At 49.0% G+C, this 24,460-nt stretch overlaps 12 protein-coding genes across 12 annotated transcripts; 4 read left to right on the top strand and 8 right to left on the bottom strand.

Annotated features, from left to right (window-relative positions):
- Window positions 1-118: 118 nt before the first annotated feature.
- VTP21DRAFT_636 (uncharacterized protein) lies at window positions 119-781 on the top strand (the record flags this gene model as incomplete). The annotated part of the gene is made up of 1 exon (XM_069396981.1): window positions 119-781. The coding sequence occupies one exon, from the start codon at window positions 119-121 to the stop codon at window positions 779-781; it is 663 nt and encodes a 220-aa protein (XP_069257015.1).
- Window positions 782-1,310: 529 nt separating this feature from the next.
- VTP21DRAFT_635 (uncharacterized protein) lies at window positions 1,311-2,652 on the bottom strand (the record flags this gene model as incomplete). Its single annotated transcript, XM_069396970.1, has 3 exons — window positions 1,311-1,658; window positions 1,738-2,370; window positions 2,458-2,652. The coding sequence occupies 3 exons, from the start codon at window positions 2,650-2,652 to the stop codon at window positions 1,311-1,313; spliced, it is 1,176 nt and encodes a 391-aa protein (XP_069257014.1).
- Window positions 2,653-2,859: 207 nt separating this feature from the next.
- VTP21DRAFT_634 (uncharacterized protein) lies at window positions 2,860-6,838 on the bottom strand (the record flags this gene model as incomplete). Its single annotated transcript, XM_069396959.1, has 8 exons — window positions 2,860-4,601; window positions 4,668-5,237; window positions 5,319-5,544; window positions 5,605-5,761; window positions 5,818-6,205; window positions 6,270-6,468; window positions 6,531-6,643; window positions 6,712-6,838. 8 exons carry the CDS (start codon window positions 6,836-6,838, stop codon window positions 2,860-2,862), a joined length of 3,522 nt encoding a protein of 1,173 aa, XP_069257013.1.
- Window positions 6,839-7,087: 249 nt separating this feature from the next.
- VTP21DRAFT_633 (uncharacterized protein) lies at window positions 7,088-8,281 on the bottom strand (the record flags this gene model as incomplete). Its single annotated transcript, XM_069396948.1, has 2 exons — window positions 7,088-8,099; window positions 8,160-8,281. The coding sequence occupies 2 exons, from the start codon at window positions 8,279-8,281 to the stop codon at window positions 7,088-7,090; spliced, it is 1,134 nt and encodes a 377-aa protein (XP_069257012.1).
- Window positions 8,282-8,763: 482 nt separating this feature from the next.
- Window positions 8,764-10,110, top strand: VTP21DRAFT_632 (uncharacterized protein; the record flags this gene model as incomplete). The annotated part of the gene is made up of 5 exons (XM_069396937.1): window positions 8,764-9,071; window positions 9,151-9,169; window positions 9,242-9,469; window positions 9,533-9,900; window positions 9,987-10,110. 5 exons carry the CDS (start codon window positions 8,764-8,766, stop codon window positions 10,108-10,110), a joined length of 1,047 nt encoding a protein of 348 aa, XP_069257011.1.
- A 293-nt stretch (window positions 10,111-10,403) lies between these two features.
- VTP21DRAFT_631 (uncharacterized protein) lies at window positions 10,404-12,506 on the bottom strand (the record flags this gene model as incomplete). The annotated part of the gene is made up of 9 exons (XM_069396926.1): window positions 10,404-10,588; window positions 10,706-11,280; window positions 11,341-11,415; window positions 11,475-11,576; window positions 11,646-11,732; window positions 11,792-11,900; window positions 11,974-12,053; window positions 12,119-12,295; window positions 12,361-12,506. 9 exons carry the CDS (start codon window positions 12,504-12,506, stop codon window positions 10,404-10,406), a joined length of 1,536 nt encoding a protein of 511 aa, XP_069257010.1.
- Window positions 12,507-12,650: 144 nt separating this feature from the next.
- VTP21DRAFT_630 (uncharacterized protein) lies at window positions 12,651-13,380 on the top strand (the record flags this gene model as incomplete). Its single annotated transcript, XM_069396915.1, has 3 exons — window positions 12,651-12,929; window positions 12,999-13,200; window positions 13,283-13,380. The coding sequence occupies 3 exons, from the start codon at window positions 12,651-12,653 to the stop codon at window positions 13,378-13,380; spliced, it is 579 nt and encodes a 192-aa protein (XP_069257009.1).
- A 303-nt stretch (window positions 13,381-13,683) lies between these two features.
- On the bottom strand, window positions 13,684-14,364 carry VTP21DRAFT_629 (uncharacterized protein; the record flags this gene model as incomplete). Its single annotated transcript, XM_069396903.1, has 1 exon — window positions 13,684-14,364. The coding sequence occupies one exon, from the start codon at window positions 14,362-14,364 to the stop codon at window positions 13,684-13,686; it is 681 nt and encodes a 226-aa protein (XP_069257008.1).
- Window positions 14,365-15,243: 879 nt separating this feature from the next.
- On the bottom strand, window positions 15,244-16,598 carry VTP21DRAFT_628 (uncharacterized protein; the record flags this gene model as incomplete). Its single annotated transcript, XM_069396892.1, has 3 exons — window positions 15,244-16,303; window positions 16,386-16,419; window positions 16,499-16,598. 3 exons carry the CDS (start codon window positions 16,596-16,598, stop codon window positions 15,244-15,246), a joined length of 1,194 nt encoding a protein of 397 aa, XP_069257007.1.
- A 1,001-nt stretch (window positions 16,599-17,599) lies between these two features.
- Window positions 17,600-21,250, bottom strand: VTP21DRAFT_627 (uncharacterized protein; the record flags this gene model as incomplete). The annotated part of the gene is made up of 4 exons (XM_069396881.1): window positions 17,600-18,957; window positions 19,031-19,217; window positions 19,326-20,206; window positions 20,284-21,250. The coding sequence occupies 4 exons, from the start codon at window positions 21,248-21,250 to the stop codon at window positions 17,600-17,602; spliced, it is 3,393 nt and encodes a 1,130-aa protein (XP_069257006.1).
- Window positions 21,251-21,589: 339 nt separating this feature from the next.
- Window positions 21,590-22,102, bottom strand: VTP21DRAFT_626 (uncharacterized protein; the record flags this gene model as incomplete). Its single annotated transcript, XM_069396870.1, has 3 exons — window positions 21,590-21,661; window positions 21,749-21,960; window positions 22,036-22,102. 3 exons carry the CDS (start codon window positions 22,100-22,102, stop codon window positions 21,590-21,592), a joined length of 351 nt encoding a protein of 116 aa, XP_069257005.1.
- A 1,361-nt stretch (window positions 22,103-23,463) lies between these two features.
- VTP21DRAFT_625 (uncharacterized protein) lies at window positions 23,464-24,449 on the top strand (the record flags this gene model as incomplete). Its single annotated transcript, XM_069396859.1, has 2 exons — window positions 23,464-23,818; window positions 23,980-24,449. The coding sequence occupies 2 exons, from the start codon at window positions 23,464-23,466 to the stop codon at window positions 24,447-24,449; spliced, it is 825 nt and encodes a 274-aa protein (XP_069257004.1).
- Window positions 24,450-24,460: the final 11 nt, after the last annotated feature.

Here is a 24,460-nt window from a genome sequence, read left to right as displayed (position 1 = left end):
AATGCCCCGTTTTCACTTCGATTTGGATCTATAATTAAATTGTATTCGCGTTTAAGGAACAATTAATTTTGTTTTTCGCCCTCCATACTCCTGGCCTTCCTCTCACACAAGCTCTATAATGATAAAATCGGTGGTTCTTCTTGTATTTATGCTCTCGCTGCTCTTCCACCACCAAGTAGTCAGCGGGCTGACTTCCTCCTGCACCGACTGTACCGTCGCCACGAAACCTACGAGAGCCCTGGTTGCGAGAGATGAGGAGACAGACGACCAGAGCGAGGACTCCGAATCCGAAGTGGACAGCTCACACCACATGGTTATCTTTCAGGACCCACATAGCCAAGGCAGCAAGGACGAGCCCTCGAAAGACAAGATAGTGATCGTGGACGAGGACGGCGATCCCGTCACTACTATTAAGACAATCCCCACAGCCAGTATCAATACTCCGCTGTTCAACTCGACCCACAAAGGAAACCATACTCACCACAATGCTACCAAAACGCATCGCCCCGCGTGGGCCTCTCTTCGTGCTGCCAGGATCGAGCAGCGCTTGCAGCAGTCTCTGACCCCCACCATGGCTCGTCCAGGACACGAGAGAAAACAGCGGTCCACTACTGCATGGCTATCGATGGCTGCCTTCAGCTTTGTGCTGAGTTTGGGCATTGGCGTGGTGTTTCTTGTCTATATTGTTACCATGATCGTCGTCAGCATGGAGCGCTTCGTATTCCGGAGACGTATCCCGGGAGGATACCTAGAGGGGAAAGAGCAGGGGCGCGACGATTGAGGTGGAGATTTTACCCTGTATTTTGCTCTGTAGATATCCGGTATAAATGACTCGACCCTGATGATAACCGCTAAGTATATGTTGAGGTGGAGCATTGAAGGGATTCCGCAAACCATTGGCTTTGTTGTTTTCATTTATCGGTTGGTATTCAATGCAACTGTAAATAACGTCGAGTTTCCGAGAAAGTTGGCTGTAGAATTAGGTGGCATAAGCTTTTTTTCTCTCTCTTAAATATATATATAGAAAAGTGTCTCGTCTCTTCTAACATGAAAACCGAATAAATAAGTATTATTTTATATCCAAGCCGTGACCAAGCAGGGGTTCAAGAGTAGCCCATATCTTCACCTACAAAGCACCATCTAGAAAGGTGGAGAAAATAGGGGGGGGGGGGGTCTTGGGAGAGTACAGAGTCAATGAATTATTGATTAAGAGAGAATATAATAATAATAGTTGGATGGAGAGTGTTAAAAATCAGTTCTAATATGAAAATAAAATACTACAACACTATGAAATCCATGTTGGGTTTCCCTCACCACTCATCGTCATCCTTTCCCCAGTCGTCCCACTCTACTGCGTCTGCCTTTGAGTTGGCCTTCCCCCCCTCGGCTGCTGCATTTTTTGCACTGGTGCTGTTTGCACGGTGGGTTCTTGCCCCGTTTAGCTGTTTGTTTTTTATCACTCCGGTGGCCGTGACTGTCGTTCCGCCCCCACTCTCGAACTGATCCGACATGTCAATTGCCCACGAGGCATCCTGTGATCCATTCATGGTGGTGGTAGGGGTGGAAGACCGATGTACAGTTGGGAGTGCGTATTCATCTTCACTACGAGCCACGTGTTGATATCCTTTTTTCGCGCGGCTAAAGAGAGAGAATATTTTCTATATAGGATGGAAAGTAGGGTTAGATGGGAGGGGCCAGCAAAGGTAGGGGACAGGAAATTGAGGACGTGATATTTACGTTGAAAATCGCTCTCCGGCTAGGCTTGTAGGTAAATAAGACAACGACGACAACAAAGAGAATAAATAGCACGAAGTTAAATTCCCCTCCCAATTTCTCATATCCTCCCAAGATCGATGGCGACGACGGCGGCTCCACGGTATCATCTCCAGGAAGCGTTTGGCTTTCGTCCTCGCTGGAGGGCTCCTCGCCATCTTCACTTTCACCGGGGGATGTATCTGTGTCTTGTTTTTGTTGCTGCTCTTCGCCATTTGCATTGTCTTCCTCGCTGTCGTCGGCAGATTGATGGTTTTCTTCCGAGTCACCAGGCTTTTGTTCGTTTTTAGCGCCGTTAGGCTCCTTTTGCAGATCAGTGTTTTGTTCACTGGAATTACCCTGTGTATCTCCATTCTGCTTCTCCTGAGGAGAAGGGTTATTAGCACCATCTGGTTTGGCCTCAGGCATACGTTGCGGGGGAACAGCACCTGGAGCCGATCCGTCTGCCTTTGTATTCTGGTGTGTGCCATCAACTTTCTGGTCCGCTCCTTGGAGAGACTGTTCTTTTATATCGTTTGACGATTCAGTAGATGAGTTTTGGACTTCGGCCTCTTTAACTGCGTTAGCTTCTTGTCGTCTTGTACGGATTCGTAATGGCTAGATTGAGTAATTGTAAAATACGATTCGAGTGTTTGAGCATCGGGCCAATCAAACAAAATATATAAAATGAATCGAAAAACTTACCAGCGCGTTGGTATTCAACCCCTCACGCCTCAATAGCGGTTCTATTCGCTCGTCTAATGCATCGAGGCTCCTTTGAGATGCATGATTGACTCTTTGAAGGGGAGGGTATCTTGAGTCGGCATCAGAGAGCGTAATATGTGAAAAGAGCAATATACACGCCAACGCAATGGCCTTATGACGATGTAGACAAATCATCCCTATATTCTTATTATGGTATAGAGGAAATGACCGATGATTTCCTGGCGATCAAAAGATGAAAGGATAAAACGGGAGAAAAATTGAATGTGACGTGTAAATAACTCCAAAGGGTTCGAAATTGCAATGAAAAAAAAAAGGAAATATAAATACAAGAGGTAAGCTCGGCGCGGATTTCAATCTATAGAGGAGTTTTGAAAAAAAAAGTTAAAACCCTTGTACCGACTGGCGTTTCTTCTTCTTCTTCTTTGGCGTTGCTGCTGATGTAGAGGGTAGAGGTTGACTGGCCGACACTTGCGTCGATCCCCAATCGCCCTCAGGTATTTCCATCGTATCTTTCCAGATCTCCTCCCGAGGGATGGGCTGCTGGGTCAAAAACATGGGAGATGAAGGATACGTCTCCTCATCTATCAGGAAGGATACTGCCTTTTCTTTCTTTTTCCTTGAGCTTGCGGGTGATTTTGCTCCACCATATCTACCCTCATTTAGGGGCTGCGACGCCGGAATAACTTGGGAACTCATGACCTCTGGGAGTGCTGCCTCGGGCTCATCCTCCATATCCTCTTCATAAATGATAGTATCCTCTTCCTTGATACCACGACTCCTTCTTACATAGTGTTCATTGCCCGACAGCTTCGCTATTTGCTCGAAAAATACATCAAATACACTGGGATCCGGATCCTCGCCAATTTTCCAGGCACGTGCAAGTTGAAGGGTGGTTGGATCAGGTGCAGCGGAAGGCTTCTCTCTTGAGCTCTGGGACACGTTGCCTTCATCTTGGATGATATTGGGGGTCAGAAATGCTAGGGAAGGATCGGAGGGAGGGGGGGGCGAAGGAGATAAATATCGAGGGGTTAATGTGGGCGAATCCGATGCTGTCAGTCCTAGTAATTCTGGGGAGGATGGCTCGCTGTCTTCTTCTTCACTGCGAGGCGCTCTCCTTCTTACAAACAGCGCTTCTTCATTTTCTTCCTCTCCATCTTCGCCCAGATCAATCTTAAAGTGCCTGATTAGCTCTTCTTCTATATTCATTTCGCCGCCTGGTGCCAGATGAGTAAAGAGTTCCTCATTAGCCTCCAGCTGCCAAGTTTCTTCGGGACTGATTTGCGAGGCTGGAACAAACCCATCTCGTTCGGCGCGGGTCTTGCGACGACGGAATAGGATTCGCGAGGAGAGAAAGATATCACGCGCGAGCGTGTGTAGTGCGACACGACGTGCTCTAATGACTCGATCTTCGTTAGAGAACAAAAGACGATGGCGGCGTTCCTTATCGAGGTCGGGGGCGATGCCAAGCTCGATGGAGCCTTGGTCGCTGTCTTTGTCACTCTCACCTTCCCATGTGGCGCTCTCTTCACCTCCCATCGCAATATCTCTATGCTGAAATTCTTCATTAATTTCTTCCAATACCTCTTCGTTTGGGGGCGGATAAATCCTCTCTAACGCGCGTAGTATTTTCTTAATCCCTTGGTCGCCCCCCAGACCCTCCATTTCTTCAGGCGGTGGGCGAGGTAGTCCCCAAAAGACTCCAAATACTGGTATTTCCAGGGCCTCAAACACAAACTCTTCGCTCTCCTCCTCTGAGATTTCCCGCAATAGCTCCCGTAGAAGGGTCCAATCACACATTTCAACTTCTTTGTAAAATGGGCTCTCCTCGTCCAACAATGAAAGATTAATTTTGGGCCGAAATGCGGTAGTGAGCGTCCCTTCCATGGTTGCTGTTAAATCAGAGGGACATGAGTCGAGATCGGGCGTTGACTCCGGGGCGATGTTGGGGGTTGCAAGGTCATGCAGGCTCAATGGCGTGCCGTGGGCTCGAAGAAATGCAACCGCGCGAAGGGCGACCTTATGGGTAGCATCCGCCACAAGTGCATCTTTCTCTTGAGGAGAGACGTGCTCCCAGTCAGGAGAAAAGTTTGGGTGATTGCCTCTGCGAAGATATTGGCTTATAACTTAATGGGTGAAAAGTAGTTTAAGCTCTATGCCATATTTCTTAAACGAATTCGTGCTGCACTTACTTGATAATCCGGGCCGAAAATCAATGATCCGATTCTGCTTTACTTCCATCTCATTTGCGACTCTCCAAGTCTCTTGGGTGACTTTCGCCTCGATAGCTTGAAGTTCCTCTGGCATCATAAAATCTTCGTCGGCTCGCAGTGTGCCGGTTCCATCGCTCGGCTCGTTTTGCACACCAAATCCAAACGTTTGAGCATACACGCTGCCGTCCTCAGCAAGCTGCATCAGTGTAAATTGCGACTCGCTTTTTTCCTCATCAATCTCCATTAATCCTTCACCAACACTTCTCTTTCTTTCTCTCGCGACTGCCAATCTCCCTTTTATCGAAGCGATTCCTCCAAGTGGTGGCAACGGGTTGTATGAATACTGCCGAACATGCATCCCGGGTGGTATATATTCCATTGGATTGGGACAAGAGGCAAAGTAAGGGTGTTCGCGGAAGAAGGGCAAGGCAATGCGGTCCCCACAAGAGAAGGGTGGATGCAGTATGTTGGCTGAGTCGGGATTAGCGGAATGGAGGTACTGGTGGGCCGTTATTAGAGGGACCTCCTTGGACCAGCCGAGAATCGTGACTAGAGTCAGCAGGGTAAAATGGAATAATATCGTTCAGCGCCAAAGTATATCGTATAGTCCCGACTTATATGTGCATTTACCTTGTGTTTCTTGCTCGTTCTCATACGCAACCAGCTCCAGCCCACCACGAGTAAACGCATTGAAATGTGACCAGCTCAATAACGGCCGGGCATTATAGCGCTGGTCATAGATAGAAAGCCGCTTTTCCGTCGCAACCACAAATTGATTTGAGTACGGAACAGGGATGCGACGTAATGCACACAAGGGATCGGTATCCAACTTCATTAAGGTTGCTACATCTCGTGTCTAAAACAGGAGTTATTATTCAGGTAAATGAGGATTTGGAACCACCAGATGAGTACGTACTCGCAGGTCAATAAGGTCAACTCCTTTTTGATGCGCACGATATAGGCACAGTGGGTGGCGCCCAAACTCGCATGTCATCCAGGACCTAGCATCGTCCCACGTGTCAATGGCATCATCGAAGGGTGCTATTGCATCTGGAGGGCGAACCAGCTCAAATCTAAAAGATATCATGATATGAACGGTGACATAGCCCAAAAGTATTTGAAAGTTTACCTATCACCCTTAAACTCATTCCTCCAGAAGTATAGATGCCCATCTCTTGCCATTATTGCGGCATCTGCTGCACCCCATCCTCCATAGGGGGACAGCGCCACATGCACAGGCCAACTCTCACCAGCGAAATCTTCTCTACCCATACTCTCTACTAGTTTAACATTGAATCCGTCTATATATCGGTCGTCCTCAACCTTGAAAAAATTCACTGCCCCCATTGTTCGCACCAATAGTGGCCATGGCCCCGCTGACCGGTCAGTACGTTCCTCTGCTAGGGAAGCAATTTGCCTGATGGGAGTACGGAAGTGGTGAGTAGAATGCGGGGTTGGGTGAAAGTAAAAGGTTCGTTTATCGGCACATTCCTCATCCAACACGAGACGCGAAACATCTGTCGAAATAATGAATATATAAAATCATGCTACTAGGGATATTTAATCTGTATTTATAATTACTTAGTGACAAATTTGCTTCTCCCATTGGAAAAGCTGCAAACCCCACACTGGCATCTCCAAATCCTCCAATTGCAAGTAAATTTCCGTTAAAAGGGCTACGCTCCTCCAACTGTTGTGTCTCCAACCCCTCCTTTAAATATTCCGTCAAGAGGCCTTCGGGAATGCCTAGATCCGGATGACTGGATTTAAATTTTTGTGTCTTGTATGCAATGTCAATGGATCGTATCATTAATGAAAAGGATGAACCATAAGTGTACGTACTGCTTTCTTGGGAGTGGTACGGAATGTTGGGTAAGGCATTGACGAAGGTGGGTAAGCCCTGCTCCTTGGAAATAGTCTTTTCATGCTCGACCGGGGATGCACAGGCCAGCAGTCTGCAAGCATCAGAATGATATATCCACATTATACATCGTTTTCGAGCTTCACAACGCACTGCACTCACTTTTCTCGTCATTTAAAAATCTGAATTCATGGCTCCCTCCGGCATACTCTAGCGTCGCCATCCCAAGACTCCCAGCCCCAATATCCAGCTCAGGCCAGACATAGCTTGGGAAATCATTATGCGACATGCTATCTAAAGTTCCTTTGTCAAGCAAAGAAAATCGAGTGGCAAATAGAGGTTGTTTATTAAATTGGCCACGAGAGTAGTCACGAATGCATGTGTAATAAGGGGAAGGCAGACAGAATCAAATATCACAAAGTTCAAATACGCAGTATTTATAAAGAATATACATAAAAAAGGTCCTGATCTATAGGATAAAAAAGATAGTACACAAAGAAGATAGATCATCTTAATAATATACAAAAATAAAGGAAATTTATGGGCTTGATGCATCCTCCTCCTGTTCGTCCTCTATTTCTTCTACCGCCTTCACCTCCTTATTTACTCCGTAGGTTAGCACGCAAAAGCCCAACATGATCGCTACGCTCCCCAGAACGGTGCCGATTTCGGGCGACCGTCCCTTCACAATGGCATCCACAACCGCGACCGCAGGAATGGTAAGCATCTGCCCAACAGCAGCATACACAGGGCTTGTCATTGCAATGACACACATAAATGCTGCGTTAAACATGATTCCGGACAAAGCAACCAGAAAGAGGTATCCGAACGTTTGCAGCGACGGGAGCTGGAAGGGCTCCCATCCTGTGAAGTGGAGCAAAGGGATGGGAATCCAAAGAACAAGCAACGTAGCGAGGCCAATCAGCGCAGTGATTGTATTGGCAAATAGGACGGAGGGACGAAGAGGCGGGGAGGCCCAAAGCTTGTAGTACACTTCGTAGAAGCCGTAAGTGGCTGCACATACAACCGCAATAAGATTACCAAGGAATTCTCCGCTGCGCTGCTGGGGCGGCGTGTCAAAGTCACGCTTAGGATCAAGTAGGGCAATCAGTCCAACTCCCAAGATGCAGCACACCACGGATATGTTTTTCTCCCAGCGCACTTGTTCACTCAACATCCATACGGAAAACAAGTATGCCCAGAAGCATGCTGTGTTGTAGATGGCGGTGAGATTGGATGTGGATGTCAAGCCCACCGCTGTATACCAAAGGAAAGAAGGCAGAGCGATCAGGAAGGAAAGAGAGAGTACAGTTTTAAAAATGTACGCGAGATGTCCCTTGGTGAAAGGAATTTGTGCATATGCGTAGTCATTTTCGGAGGTGGAAAGAGGAGTATGTTCAGATTGTGGGGAGAGCTCCTTGAGAGAGCGAAGGAATTTCAGCCTATACCGCTGGAGGGCTGACAGCTTAACCCGGTTAGGATTAGGGTAGAAATATTCCCAAAGAAGTTGGAGAGGGAAGAGCAAGATGTAGCAGCTGTGCGATATCCATCTAATTGATGTCTGGTTAATAGAGTTTCTTCGTAAAATGCTTTGCACAATGCTAACTTACAGCATGAAATAAGGTTTTGCATAGTCTCCTCCTCTCTGCACCCACTGCGTCAGCTCCGTTTGCAAAACGAATGCACCGATGCACAGCAGCAGTAGCAGACCTGATAGAAGCAATGCTTTCATTAGTGTAGGGGAGGAGAGAGGGAAGGAATGGATAGAGGGGAGGGGGGAAAAGCCACCCTTTACTTCGGAAAAAGGCTCTGGAGCAAGATCAAATCTGCAACCTGCAATACCCTCATATCTGCATATTTTCTGACGAGACTCTTCACTCCTTTCTCGTTGGTGCACTGTGTTCTTTCTTCTTTGACGCGTAGTTGCGGTTGCGTTCACTTAAACTCCCAATTATCAGCTGCACCTCTGGTATTTTTCTTGCCACCCTGTCCCTCATACTACTTTATGTCGATATCGAGACGCCGCCTGCTTCCTCCTGCTCTCATCTTTTGCCGTGTCTACAAATTTTATTTTCCCAAGTAGTAGTAAAGAGAAAAGCACCGTAGACACGTCTCATTTGAGAGCAGCGTGCTTCCTCCCTATTCAACACCCCATTACTTCGCGCTTTTTGCCATCTCCTCTCCTATATACCCTGCCCGCATCCCTCTATCATAATGCCGGTTCTCCACCTGTGCTCTTCCATCCGCTTGCCTCCATTTGACCCTTCCTATAATTGGCTCGTCCTCTACTTCGTCCTTAACCTCTTTCTCACCATTTATAATAAGATTGTTATGCAGCTGTTCGATTTCGGCTTCCCATGGACTCTGACGGGTATCCACACGCTATTTGGAACATTCGGCGCGGTCGCATGCTTAAAACTGGGATACTTCAGGCCAACCAAGCTGGGAGATCGAGAAAGCCTGATTATGCTCGTGTTCTCGGTCCTATACACGATAAACATAGCTATTAGTAACGTGTCTCTGTAAGTATGATATTATCTTGACAGGGCGGCTGTTCCTTCGCCTTTCGCTGTGCTAATCCTGCTTTCTACGTGGTTTTAGAAATCTGGTCACTGTTCCGGTAAATCATTCTGTATTGATATGTTAGGATGCGAATGGGAGTATTGACTGTAGGGGCTGTACCCTCCACTAGTTCCATCAAGTCGTGAGGGCCATAACCCCCCTCTTTACCATTCTCCTATCGATAGTTTTTCTGAAGAAAAGCTACTCGGTAGTGATCTATATCTCTCTTATTCCCGTTGTTCTTGGGGTTGCGTTTGCAACCTTTGGTGATTACAACTTCACCCCTATGGGGTTTTTTCTCACCGTTCTCGGCACCATCCTTGCGGCACTAAAGACCGTGATTGCGAATCGAGTCCAGGTAAAAAGCCAGCCCTTGGAACTTGGTTTTCAGCCATTCTTATCTTTCATCGCCCTCCTCCAGGTGGGGCGTTTCAAGCTACATCCTCTTGATCTTCTCCTGCGTATGTCTCCCCTGGCTTTTCTCCAGACCATGGTATATGCTCAGCTCACGGGCGAGCTCGCAGATTTATTCACGTTCTTCCGAGAGTTGGATTTCCATTCGGCCTATTTACTCGTGGGTGTCCTCCTGGCCAATGGTTTCATTGCGTTTTTCTTAAATATTGTGAGCTTTACGGCGAACAAGCGGACTAGCGCACTAACTATGACAGTGGCGGCGAACGTCAAACAAGTCCTGACCATTGTGCTTTCGGTACTGATTTTTAATTTGCGGATATCAGGGATGAATGGAGTGGGGATCTTGCTCACGTTAATAGGTGGGGCGTGGTATACGTAAGTAGACTGCTCGATCCTATTTCGCCAATAATATTGCTAATGTCAATTCTCCTGCATTTCATTTGTTGGGGCGGGGACTATAGAAATATTGAACTGAAGGAGCGAAAAGAGCAGCGCTCAACGTCTGGAGATATGCTTTTTGAGAAAGCTGGCTACAAGTCGAAAGAAGCCTCGCCTATTGTACTGGACATAAAAATCGCCCAGTAACTGATGACCAACGCCGAGCAATGTTTCTAGTAATGGGCATTTCATTTTTTTTTTTTAATCAATAACATATTTGTCACTATATCAACACAATAATTTGGAATAATTCTCTTTTAAAGCAAATTTAATATTTGTCATAGTAGTTGCCGCCTTTCAATTATATTTCCTGTCTATATCTTTTTGCCTTTGCTTGTCGATTTATTAAACACACAAAACAAAAAAGCCCCTTCTTAATGAACACATTTCTGCTACACGCCAGGTAAATGCATACAAATAAATAGCCTTTTGTGCACCCCCTAATCCCTCTTGGCCCTCACAACCCGCACTGTCCCATCGGGGGCCAATTCGGTTCGATACCCCACCTCCTGAAGAACGGGGTGTTGAGCAGCCCCGATCGGTCTGAGATCCTTGAGGAATTGCTGATTCTCTGCGTTGTCAGCCATGAGGTTGCGGATCGCCAGTATTGTGTATTCGCGGATATCTTTATGAAAACAGAGAGGAATTAGCAAAAATAAAGGGCCAGTCCTTTTGAAAGATCATGAAATGTGATATTAAGGAAGGGGAAAGGGGAGTGACAAGCAAAACGATTTGAACTCACATGGATTGTAGTCGTCAATATTCGCCTGGTTGAGGATAAGTGGAACGCCACCTAGCTCCCGCACTTTATCCTGCACTGCCCGGCGTCCATGGGCCATGTTACCGATGACCCTGACAAGATCCCGTCGAATGTACATAAATCCTTTTGCCGCGCTCTCCTCTTCCTCATGGGTCAGAGTGACGTTGGCCGGTTTGGATGCTCGCGGAAGAGATTTCTCGCATTGTCCTAAGAGGGTGACACAGCGGTCCACAATGCCCTCTCTCAGCATAATGTCGCCCACTTGCTCTGCAGTGCGAGCAAGGACTTGAAGCATGAGCACAAGCCCAGCATGCAGCTGGCTCATGCTCTCGACATCCAATGTTGAACCACTAGTATTATCACTCGAACGGCCATCTCCATCCGCTTCTTTAAGATTGCTCTTGCTATTGGTTATCTGGTCTAGTAGCACTGAAAAATGATCTGATATCTTTAAGAATTCACGACAGAACCATTCGGTCTCTAGTTCGGATGGTATTTGTGTGTGCTCTGCGTAGAATTTTAGGAACGGTATCTGCGCCGGCGAAAGAGGGGTTTGGCTATAAAGCGCTATGTTGTTAGATAGAGTAGAGTTATGCAAATACTTTGGTTTGGCTTACTTATTTGGAGAGCGGAGGAGAGACCAAATTTTGGAGGCCAGATTATGGCGGACTAAAATAGATACGGTATCGTGTCTACATTGGAAACGTTAGGGTTAGCATCAACGACAAGAGGACTATAAGCATCCACCTACACTCTCTCAAAATTTTGCGATTCATCATGAAGAAGGTGCTCTGATTTTAACAAGCAGAGTTCAAGCGTTTGACGACCAAAATCTGAGCTCACGAACAGCATACTGCCTCCAAAAAAAAAGAACAGTGAGCAGGCGGAGGACATCTTTATGAAACGATATAGGTCTCCCAACCTTTGTTCTTTGCTTCCTGCTAGGTTATTGTTTAGACATATCATGGACACCTCGAAGAGGTCATTATCTTCTCTTCTTAATAGCCCACTATCATCAAAATAAGCATGAGCAATAACCGCCAGTGGAGTCAAAAAAACTTTTAATACCCAATAACATCGTCACAAATCCAGAGGTTCCACGCGCGTTTAATCAATTCTTCATTAGCGGTAACGGTATTTGAAAGAGTTTGGAGGGCAATGCGAAGTAATAGTTTGCCTAGTATCGGACACAGGACGTTAGAAGACAATGTGAGGAAGAAAGGAAGCGGTATTCATTTTTAGATAGATACGTTTGTCATTACTTGTCTCCAACGTCTCTGCGTTTAACTTCTTAACCCATCCCACTATGATCTCAAATGAGCCTCTTTCGCTGGATGAAAGAATAAGAAAAGATTAGTTCAAAACCCAAAATTAAGTCGGTTCAAACGCTCCTACAATATTTCTCTCTGGTTTTTCGGCACTCCGGCTGCTAGATTCCGGGTCACCTTCAAAATTCCGAGCATAACTTCCTCAATGTCATTCATTTTCAGCCCAGAATCCTCCTCAAACAGTTTCGATAGATTGCCGTATGCATCAGAAAAAGCAATCCACACCTCCGTGTCTCGTACCTCCCTGATTAATGTTAATATCTAGTTTATTACCAACTAAATAAACGCTCTCTGAATTCTGGAATTTACCATCCTTCCTGGGGGCGCGAGGTGGCGAGTGCTTTTGCTACCGATTCGAGAGTCTTGGCACATTCTGGAGAACATTCTGGGTGGAGTACTTGACGTAACCCGAAGAGAAGCCTGTGGTGGAGGTCATGTCCTGGTTCCAGTAGCATGGTCGAAGAGGTCCCCTCTTTTCATTTTATTAAGGTAGCGCAAAATAGATTTATGTAAAATGTGACTGCCAGTCCGCAGCAACCATCTTCTAATGCTGGTCGCGTTTAATTAATACCGCGTTTAACACAATAAATCAGAATCCCATGACAGACACCAATGAGCTTATCACCGAACACCTTAATTTTCTCCCGCTCACATTCGTAGATGAAGTTATCAATGCTGTCAACAGCATCGTCTACAAGGCCACGGAGAATTTGGCTGAGTTCGTTGAAAACATGACAGGCAAGCCAGATGATGCCGGAATGCACCTGGCAGAAACGCTCCTCGAGGCCAACGTGGATAAGAATTTCGATCTATTTGAATTATATGTGCTGAAAAATGTTTTCTCCGTGCCAGAGGGGACGCTTTTAAAGCACCAGCAGGTGCGATTTGGATTATTTACATGCTCTTCATAATAGTTCCTCATCCACCTCGCGTCTCTTCATTATTAGGGCCTTGACTATCAGGTGCGGGAAGAAGAAGAAAATGCACTCGACGAGGAGCTTGATCTTTATCGCCGGCGTATTATTGCCGCCAAGGCCTTTAACTATAGACTCAAAATGGAGATGCGGAAAACCTGCAAGCAGCATGAGAGGATGAAAAAACTAAAAGAGCGATTGGGGTATCTAGAGACTATCGCTAACGAACACAATGGTAGGGTAGTCTGGCTCTCTCTCGCCTCTACTTTAGTAGTTCAATAACCCGGCCTACAACCCTTTTTTCGCTTTTGCTGTAGTGACCCCATTGAGTGACAGCTTCGCCTTTGTCGTTGATCAGGTAAAAGCGCTGACAAACGAGCTAGAGGAAGTCCAGAAACTAGAAGAGGCACGATAAAACAGGGCCTAATTTTTCCCCGTGAATTTCCTTGTATTATCTATGTGTTGTGTACTATTTGTTTAAAATAATCAGGGAAGTAAACCATAAATTTCCTGTATATTATGGATCTATAAGAAGAGTCGCCCCCCATTGTTTTAGTATGTACAATAGATAAGGAAAAAAAAAAAGAAAGAAACAACAAAAATAAGAATAAAAATAAAAGTGAGAAATACACACAAAAATTTTTAGATGGTACCGTAACTAAGAGGCCGAATACAGCAAGACAATTAAAAAAAAAATAAATAGCTCTATCTTTCTATTCTAACCGTGAAGTTTTCTACGCAAGTGCCGTAACAGTGCATCCCGTCTCGTAAATTGCTTCCCACATACCTCACACCGCACGCCGCCATCGCCCATATGCCGTCGCATATGTCTATGCAAATCATAAACTCTGTTGAAGGTGGCACCACATACTTTGCAGACGGGCATGACACGGGTACCGCGCCTCCGTCTTTGGCCGGTCGTTGGGGTAGAGGAGGAGGAGGAGGAGGAGGAAGAGGAAGAGGCGGAGGAGGAGGAAGATGCCGAACCAGCGGCGGCAGCTGCAGAGGGAGAGGATGGGAAACCGTAGGAGTTGGATGAGGCCGAGGATTGGGAGGGTGTATATGGCGGAGAGATGCGGGCGGTGGGGTCATCACTCCATTCAGATGCAAAGCTGAGAGGAGTCCACTCTCTGAACTTCTCCTCCTCCTCTTCTTCCTCTTCCTCTTCCTTTTCATCATTTTCCTTCACATCATTGGTACTCTCCGGGGTTGCAGGCAACCGAGGACGCGGACGTGGGGGGCGGCGATGGTATAAGCTCGCCCAGCGGGCCATCACAGCTGCGGCAGAATGGGCCTCCTCATCCAAGGAACGATGGCGAGACTGCGGGTCGCGGTCTTCCCTTACCGCGGAAAGACGATGTTGGCGGTTCCAGGTGGAGGTGGTAAGGAACATCATCATCCTTATGCTGATGTTGTTCGTCGGGCTTTGCTTGCAGGGTGAGCGTCAATTGGAGGAAACAAGCTAGAAATGATGACTTGGGTGGGGGCTATCCAAGCGGATTGGCAAGCGGTGGCAACTAAGTAGAGGGTTGAAAAGTGCGGGTGAAAATAAATAAAGCAAGTCTAAGCTTGAGGCACCAGAGCCAGAGAAAGTTTGGAAGAGCAAACCGAGCTCGGAATTGAAATAGATGTCTCTGGTGGAGAGGAGAGGGGATGCGGCGAGCGCAGAAATGAATGTAAATAAATGATGGCCTCAATGGAGCAGAAGACGGCCCGAACGAAGCTGAGCCAACATAAACAGCACAAACATGCTGCGCCGCAGGGTGGTGGCAATCAATGTGCGGTGGATGCTCTACCAATGCGTATTTTCCCAGACACATCACAAATCAAACGATGCGGGTGCCTTTTTGTGACCTACCGGGTTTTAAAAAGTGAGCAGTCATGTTGGTCTCGTAGAAGAAAGTAGCAGGCCGGGTGGGTGGGAGTCATTTATTTATTACTATAACGGGCTGGCCAAGAGAAAGTGAAGATAAATGGGAGAAAAATGATGGAGGATGAAAATGCCATTATAGTACATGCTTGGAATCCCCCCACACACTTCCGCTCTCTTCCGTCATCTAATCTCATCTAGCGCGCATCAAAAAACTCATCCATATAACAGTGTGGGGGAGGAGAGGGAAGGGAGGAAGGGTGGTCAAAGCAAAACATAGAATTAATTAAAAAAGAGAGATAATAGCTAATCAAGAGTATAAAGGAGACACTACTGATTAAAAAAACACACATATATATACCAAATTATGAGTTAAAACAAAATAGACGCGGATATGTCGATGGCCCCTCAGTCGGTTGTGAACGCGGTTGCACTGGCAAGGGACACGGCTCTCTTGGACCGCAGAGTGTCAACTTGTGTGGGCGCTTGATGCTGATGCAGGTGCAAACTGCTTCGAACATGGCTTGGGGGGGAGGAGAGCGTCGCAGCCATCGGCTGGGAAAGTGGGGGACGCACCCCAGCAGAAGCATCACATGACAAACTGCGGCTGGTGGCTCCCCTGGAATAAAGGTGGTCTCCACTCGCATCCCAATCCATGGGATACGATGCAGCCGACGGGTATGAGAGTGGAGGTAGCGCTTCTGAAGAATATGAGGAGTCACGGTGGGCAAAGGGGAGTACAGGAGTAAAGAGGGAGTCGGTGAGCAATAATGATGCGTGGTGTTGCTCGAGCTTAGCATAGCTGAGAAAGGGGCAGGCCGATGACTCCGCGGCCAAGAGAAGAGCGCAGAGGGGGTTTGTTCGCATCAGGGCGTTTCCGTACTCGATCAATCTATCTTCGCTGGATAAGGCGATCTCGCCTTGCTTCGTGCTGTACTCAGCCTCCTCTTCTCCCTCGCTCTCCTCGCATGACGAGGAAATAGCGGAGAAGTGCTCCGGGCCTGGAGAGGAACAACCAGGGGAATACGAGGAGCGGTCTGAGGACAGCTGGCTGCAAGGTGAGGGGGTCCGAGCCGGAGGGCTGGAAGTGGTGACAGTGCTGTTGTAAACCGCCTCCTCAAAGTCAGACGTCCGCGGGGGCGAAGAGGCGGGCGAGCTGGAGTCGTCCCTCGTCCATTTGCCACCATCCCTGCTCGATTCTATTTCAGCTTCTATTTCCTGTTGATTTTCCACGCAAGGCACTGGCTCGATGTCTTGCCTATCTTGAGGACATCTTCGAGCGGCTCGCTTAAGTGACGCTTGCCTATCCTGCATGTTCTTTAACAAGGCGGCGGCAACTTTTGTGCGCAGTCCGAAACGTGTGTTCCGCCCTTGGCCATACCGAATGAGGGGCGCGGCATTCCTATTTTTGAAACTGGCAAGGTATTTGCTAATCTCGCCGCTCACAGTGTTCTTGGGGGTTTGTCCTCTAGAAAATGGAGAAATCATTCAGGATGAGTTCATTCCAATATGCATGATTGGGTAATTTAGGGAATGAATTCTTGACTTACTTTAAATCATGGAGAGCTTTTGTCTTGATCTTGTCTTTCAATATAGAAGAACACACAGATATGCGGTTTAGAAAAGACACAGGCGAAGCAATGGGAGTGGTCAATAGACTTACCGACAATGAAGGAGAGCGGGAGCGGTTCTCCGGCCTCGGCCAAAACTATGATTACCGCCTGGACAATTGGAGTTACGGGCAGGTGTGTTCGCTTCGTCATTGTGTTAATTCGCAGGAAGCAAACAAGAATGGTGGGATGGGTGTAGATTACAATAAAGGAAATCAAAATCAAAATCCTAACTAGTGTTGAATTGAAGGGAATATGAATGCGGTGGCAAACTAATGAAATGGAATTAAAACAGGACGAGCCTAAATCAATCAGAAATGATTCTAGCAGTAAGCAGGAGAGAAGTGAATGAGAGAAGTGAATGGGTGCAGTCGGTCAGTGGAGAGAACAAGAAGGAACAGGGAGAAAAAAATTTTTCGAGAAGTTGGATTAATGGTAAAAAATAAAAGGTAATGTTATGATTCAGCTTTTAACAGGAGACCCGATCCTTAACGGTCTAGCTTGAAGAAAGCTTTAAACCCGGCTCCTTTTCAGATAGCGGATGAGGGGCGGGAGCAGCCAGGAACCGAGGAATGGAGCTAAAGGAATGGAGGCGAAGAAAGCGAAATGAACCAGAGCAGAAAGAGGTGGTTACAACACCAACAACAACAAAAAAAAACTGGCCCTGAAAACGCGTGTGCAGTGAGCGAATTAACGGCAACCTTACTTAGAAAGCAAAACATTAATTAAACTTGTTCTTGTCCCGCATTGACCTAAAGAAACCTTCGGTGCAACAAACTTAATTGGCTTTCGCACACCGATGTATCCTCCCCCCTGTGCCCTTGTCCCGCCGGCCGTCAATTAAGCTGCTTGAAATAGCGCCGCGCGTCCCCCTCAGCCCGTGGTGCACGGCGCACGCGGCTCTATCGGCATCCTCCCCCCATGCTTGACGCACCTCTCCTTGCGTGAATACGTGTTTGGCATTTGCAGTTGCATGGGCCGTAGCAAACAAGATGCTTTATTTACACACTCAGCCCGAATGGAGCATGGAAGATACAGATGGTTGCTTTTATTCTCTTCCCCTCCCTCTCCACCCTCTAGGAAACCAAAGATGGCCAACGATAAAATAGGATGAAATAGAGAATAAAAAAATAAAAAGAGCTCTAAAAGGTTTATCACGCCACAATGCCCTCGTCCTGGTCAACGTCCGCCTTCTTGTCTAAAACTCGGTCGAAATACGGGCCCCACACCTCCTTGCCCACAGCATCCCCGTCCACCTCGCCAAAACACTCCCCAAACACCTCGTTATACCACTCCACCGGAACCCCCTCCACCCCCTCTTTCACGTAGTCGGGCAGCTCCTCCCAGTCCGAGATGTTGGCCTTGGGGAAGATGACCTTCTTCACCCCGGACCGTTTCGCCGCCACCACCTTCTCGCGAAGCCCCCCGATCCTCAACACCTTGCCCGTCAACGTCAGCTCGCCCGTCATCGCCACGTCTGGGTTCACGGGGCGGTCCAGCGCGAGCGAGAGCAGCGAGGTGGCCATGGTAATGCCGGCCGACGGCCCGTCCTTGGGCGTTGCCCCCTCGGGGACATGCAGGTGGATGGAGGCGTGCTCAAAGAATCGGTTCGAGGGCCACCGCCGCGCAACAAATGCCTTGGCAAAGGTGTACGCGATGCTGGTAGATTCCTTCATCACGTCGCCCATCTGGCCCGTTTTGGAAATCATCGGGTGAGAGTTTTGCGAGCGGAGCGCGGCCTCCAGCACCGACTCCACGTAGAGCGACGAGCCTCCCATCGAAGTCCAGGCCAGCCCCATCACAACCCCCGGGGGAGTGCGATCGTAGAGGCGGTCGGAGTGGAAGATGGGCGCCCCCACGTACTCCTGCAGGTTCTGCGCCGTGATATCGACTTGCACATCGGGCGGAACGGCTAGAGGGCTGCGTTCGCTCATGGTGATTTTCTTCTCTTCGCTCTTGGCGGATTCACCGGCCGAATCCCCTATGCTCACCTTTTCTCGGTCATGCTGGGCGGAGACAGGGTCGTGAACGCGACTCCGGTCCTTCACCTCAGGACTATCCAGCTCTTGGGACGGAAGCCGTTCCTCCCCCGCAATGTCCCGCACGATTTTCAAGGCGGCCTTCCGATAAACCTTATCGATGTGCTTCTTCAGGTTTCTGACCCCGCTCTCTCGGCAGTAGTTCTTGATGAGAGCCTCCATGGCATCCGAATGTAGCTCCACGTGGGCGTGCTCCAATCCGGCCGCCGCCTTGGCCTGGGGCGCGAGATACTGCGACGCGATGGCAAGTTTCTCCTCAGCAACGTATCCAGAGAGTTGGATGACTTCCATACGGTCGAGCAATGGGCCCGGTATTGTGTCGAGGACATTTGCAGTGCAAACGAAGAGCACCTTGGAAAGATCAACGGGAACATCCATGTAATGGTCAAGGAACGAGGAATTCTGCTCGGGGTCCAACAACTCTAGCAAAGCAGACGAGGGATCACCTTGGTGGCCACGACCGATTTTGTCAACTAAGCAAGAGGGAGAAAGCCAGAGGGAGGTGAGTATGAAAAAAAAAACAATACCGCAGATAGAGGAATGTACCTTCGTCAATAAGCACCAGTGGATTCTCCGTTTGCACCTTCTTCAACGCCTGGATCACCTTCCCAGGCATTGCACCGACGTAGGTGCGACGGTGGCCCTTAATTTCAGCCACATCTGTAAGACCGCCAACACTAAAGCGATAGAATTCACGGTTGAGGGCACGAGCAATAGATTTGCCAATAGAAGTCTATGCCCAAAAAAAAGGGGGGGGAGGGAGAGGGAGGGGGAAGGAAACGCAATAATGGTTGATTTAGTAAGACATATTCTCGCCTAAAATTCTCTTCTCCTAATTTACCTTTCCGACACCAGGAGGCCCAACCAAGCACAAAATCTTCCCCTCCACCGTTCCTCGCAGCTTCCCTACGGCAATGAATTCCAATATCCGATCCTTCACGTCTTGTAGACCGTGGTGGTCTTCGTTCAGCACCGAAACGGCATGCTGGATATTGTAGTTCTCCATCGAGCGCCGACCCCACGGGATCTGGGTCAACCAGTCCAGGTAATTACGCGTGACATTGAACTCCGAAGCAACGGGCTCCAGGTGCGCGAGCTTGTTGACCTCCTCCTCGAACACCTTCTTCACTTGCTCGGGCATAGCAAGCTTCTCCGCCTTCTCCTTGAAGCTTTCGACCAGCTTCTCCTTCCCGTCCGTCTCGATCCCCAGCTCACGCTTGATCCCCTTCAGCTGCTCCATTAGATAGTACTCTCGCTGCCGCTTGGCAATTTTACTCTCCACATCCTTGCTAATCTTGTTCTGTAGTTGAGCATTGAGCAGCTCTTTCTTCAGCACCAGAAGCGCCTTCTGCAACCGCTCCTCAATCACCAGACTCTCAAGCACCTCTTGCAGCTCGCGTGGCTCGCCCGCGGAAACGGCGGCAGCAAAATCGGCGAGCTTAGCCGGCTCCTCGAAGATGTTGCTTGCAGCGTGCGACATCGAAAAGTTCGCAATCTGGTCCCGGAAGAGCGGGTTCAGTGCGGCAATGTCCTTGAAGACGGCCACAATTTCCGAGGTGACGGCGCGTACAAGCCGGTTGCGTTTGCTGTGAGGCTCATCCGCAAGATTCTCCACGTTTGCAAGCGATACCGCATAGTTACGGAGGAATGTGGTAGCATATTGAGCCTGCTGCTGCTGTTGCTGCTGGGGTGATTGCTCTTGCGATTTTTCGATAGCTGTTTCTATATAGAGTTATTAATTAAGGGAGGGAAAAAAAAAACATACTTTTAAGTTGACGGGTATGGATAGGCGGACTCACCTTCACCACCAGCCACTGCAGGTTCCTCTGGCAGCTCTTCTATCTTGGCCTGAGCTGGCTTGGGCGCGCCATCCTCGCTCGCCCCTGGAGTGATAAGCTCGGACATCCGGATCCGGCGATGTGGATATAATACAGCGGTCAAAGACTGGTCGTCTGCGTTCCCTGCCGGGAACACGTTTGTGATCTGCGCAAAGACGCCCACCTTATACACTTGGTCCTCAGCGCTCACAATATCGACGTCTTGTTCCTCGTCCTTCAACAAGAAAGCTCCCACATACGGCTGTCCCCGCTTTACCAGCTCCTTAATGGCAGCGGTGACCTGTGGGTTCTTCACAACAACAGCCTTGTAAAAGCCTGGGAAGAGGGGGCGACGTGTGATAGGGAGGGCTAGGACTTGGGGGTAATTGTCGGGTATAGAGGGCTTTTGGAGGGAGTTCTCTAACACGTTCAAAGTGCGGGGCATTCCGTCGAATGGTGAACCTCCTCCCCCGCTACCGCTCTCGCCACCACCTGATCCGCCGCTTCCGCTCTGAGCCCCTCCTTCCCCGTTGCTGCCACTTCCTCCTTCGCTTCCGTCCTTGGGATCGCGTCCATGACCATGATCATCGCCGCCGGTCCCTTCCCCCTCCCCTGAATTATTCGCCCCGCTGCTTGCGGGTGCTCCATTCGATGGAGACCGTCTCCTTCCGAGGGCTTCTATCGAATTGTGCCCCTTTTCGTGTGGGCCGAGCTCATTCGAGTTTCTCGTTGAGAGCCATCTCCGATCCCGATGAATCGGCGCACGCCCCGGTGATGTGTAATAACGTGCACTGATGCTCGAGCATCGAAGCCAGCCATAGTTCGCCGGGGATCGGAGCTGTGTTTGTGGTAAACGAGCGATTCGGATCGACGATTGACTTGGAATGGGAATGGTCCGCTTGGGAACTAAGAAGACACAAGCCGAGGAGAGCATGGAATTGACTGCCATAGCACCATTTATATACCACCTGCGGGCCTGTGTTAAATTTGCTACGGATGGACTGGGATACGAGATTATGCTCGGCAAAATTCGCTATAGAAAGTTCCCAGGCTATCGAAAAGAACACTTACGAACTCTTCCTCGCTCAAAGATCGTATGATGACGCAAATAATCGACAGTCACGGATAAGCCTCTGAACAGTCACGCAATTGTGACTTGCATCTTGGAGTTCGGTTTTCTGATAGGATGGAGGGGGGAGGGGATTGAGGAAAAGATGAGGTTGGGGGGGGGGAGGAGTGAGGGGAAGAGCGCCTCATTTCTCAGAGGAAAAAAAAAACATGGACCACACTATTGAACCTTGATTTGTGATCTCATAGTTTTTGGTTGCTGGTTAGAGTTGAGGCTGGAGCTGAAGAGGAACTAGAATCCAGGGAAACCGGGTAGTGCAAGACGAATGGGTTAAAAAAAAAGCAGCCGAGATTAATAAATGTACGGCGGTAGAATTACAAGGTTGGACAAAATTAATAATTGGGAACGCAGGGAGACCAGCGAAACCCACCCATGGCGGTCGACAGGAGAGGAACGGCCGATCCAGTCAGAGTTGGTCGAGAACGGATCTCGATCCCTCGTCTTTTCCTCCAAGAATTCAGTTCCCCCCTCTGGACTCCGCGCGCCGATGCTTCCACGCAAGAAACGACACTGACACTTGATTAGAAATGCTACGGAAAAGCATCCGCACGGTAACTCTAAGGTTCAGGCAGAGGGGCCTTTTCCCGGCCGTATCGCAGGTGCACCGCTAGGCTGAGGCGGGCTGCACCTGTGCTCGTAGCGCCCAGACCCCGCGGCTGTAGCACGGCCCATTCCACGAACTCACGTGGGAGATGAGGAGGCACCAATGGAGGGCCTAGGTTGGGGGAGGGCACCAAAGAAGATTGAATTGTCGATCCTAAGAGAGGGAAGGAAGGGGGGGGAAGGGGAGGAGGGGAGAGAATGAGAGCCCTGAACACATTCAACTCAACCTCATGTGTAGCGGCTGATCTTTCCCTTTTCTCTCTAAGGTTTGCTTACACGGGGTCACAAACTCTTTGGATACAGCCACCTTCCTCTCTTGGGAGCACCCATTGGACTACTGGTTTATTGCGCTCTTACAAGCGGTGCAATGCTTATGCCCTTTCGCGCCATGCCGCCCCCCCCCTCTGCCGTCTGGATCGCTGCTGAGGGGGGCTGTAGATCAGGGATCAAATAAACTAGAATACAGCAGAATAAGGAAAAAGAGCGCTGTGCGAGAAACAATGCGACATGTTCGCCAACGGTTTAATAAAGCTACTGCAGCCGATCGAGAGCATGGGTTAATGCGTGCTTGGGGAAGACCCAACAAAAGATGGTCACGGACCCGGGGAGGGAAGGAGAGAGGGAGGGAGGGGTTAGAGAGAGAGGGTGAGGGAGGCGGCAGGAGGACAAGGCAAAGCCAAGTCAAACCAAGGAAAGGAAAGGAAGAAAATTAAAACTACGTTGCACGTTGCACTCTTCTGACTCCTGTCGCTTCCTCCTCCCCATCAACTCTGGCTGGGAAGAATGGGGGAGAATTCTTTTTTTTTTTGCATTTACGTTCTCACGGAAGCCGGCCTTCTCGGATCACTAGGCAGGTGGCATTTTCCCCTATTTGCAGCTGTACAATCCACAACCCTAGAACAAAATCACAGGGAGTCCGGCTGACGTCAAGGCAAATGGACAAAGAGTGGAGCAGGAGAGAGGGAGGGGAGAGAGGAGGGGGGGGGGGGGAGGTTCGGAATATCCGCAGAAATTAACTTTATCATGAGTGAGGCCGCATTGTATCTTATTTTCTATTTATATTTTCCCATCGGTTGGAGAGAAAGAGTTTCTTGTGCAGTCCGATGGGCACGATTGTGTTTCGCAGGCTCACGGCTTCTCCGCTGTTGACACATATCATTTAAATACGGTTTTTCTTCTTTTCTCTCCCCCCCTTTTCCCCCTTTTATTAACTTTCTTTTTCTTGTGCTGCCCTCCTTTAACTCTTTCCTCTCCTTCACCCACCTTGCTCTCCTCCTTCACACGCTTCTTCGCGCTAGTACCTAAACTGCTATAGCTTTTGTTTGATTTTTTTTTTCCTCTTTCTGTTTTCTTCTTTTTGTTCTTTACGGAAGACTAATATTCTCTAGCTTTAAAAATATAGTTTTTTTTCCCTCTTTTCCATTTTTAAAATGACTCTCCAAATATCAGTTCTATCGTCAGGAGACAGCGAAGCTTCGAAGCAGCTTCTCAGGATGAACAATAGTTCTAATCCTAATCACACCACCACGGCCACCCCCAGCTCCAGCTCCAGCTCCAGCTCCCCTTGCCCGCTATGGTCCTCAAATCAGCCTTGGTCGTCGGCGTTGGCGACCCCGCTCACACCAATGCACCTCCCAGACATGTATATGGGGCAGTCCCCGTTGCCAACGCCGGTCAGCGCTTCTTTCGACGGAATCCTGGAGGGCCAACCCCCCGCACCTCAAGGCCAGTTTTCATACGGAGAAGCGCCGTGGTCCTCACTATTTGAGCCGAGAATATCTCTTGGTGAGTCTTGGTCATAGTTGATCCATTCCTTTTCTGCTTTCTCCTCCTCTTTTGTCTCTTTGTAAACGTTTCTTTATTTGAACCTGTTCTCTCTTTGACACATTCATTTATTGACCGCTCTCCCTCTCCTTCTTCCTCCCCCTTCTGGCACATGACTCTAGATTACACCCCGCCTACAGCAGATCCATTGCCCTCGCCAACCACGCCCTCCCCCTCCACCCCCAACAAGCTCCTTGATTCGCCGCAGACGCCTGAACAGTCTGCGCAACACCCATCGAAGAAGCCCGCCAATGCCCGCCGGGCCGCCCAGAATCGCGCCGCCCAGCGCGCCTTCCGGCAGCGCAAGGATAGATACATCAAGGATCTGGAGCAAAAGGCCCGGGAGATGGATTCACTGCGCCTGGCCATCGAGTCTCTGCACCGCGAGAACCGCGGGCTGGTCGAGATGGTCAGGGGAATGCAGGCGGAGCTGGGGATGCTGAAGGAGCGGGTGCTCGGGCGGGAGACGTCCGCACCCAGCAGCGCAGGGGCCGGAGAATGGGATGGCGCGTGGGACGGCGCGTGGGACGGCGTCTCAGTGGGGACCGGGTGGAAGAGACAAAGGGTGGAAAGGCATAGCCTCTACGCATAGCCTGCTGATCT

The sequence above is a fragment of the Calcarisporiella thermophila genome (genome assembly GCF_041956535.1).
Source record: "Calcarisporiella thermophila strain CBS 279.70 unplaced genomic scaffold VTP21scaffold_1, whole genome shotgun sequence".
Taxonomy (NCBI): domain Eukaryota; kingdom Fungi; phylum Calcarisporiellomycota; class Calcarisporiellomycetes; order Calcarisporiellales; family Calcarisporiellaceae; genus Calcarisporiella; species Calcarisporiella thermophila.
Note: the sequence above shows the minus strand (reverse complement) of the source record. Positions and strands in the feature narration are given on the sequence as shown.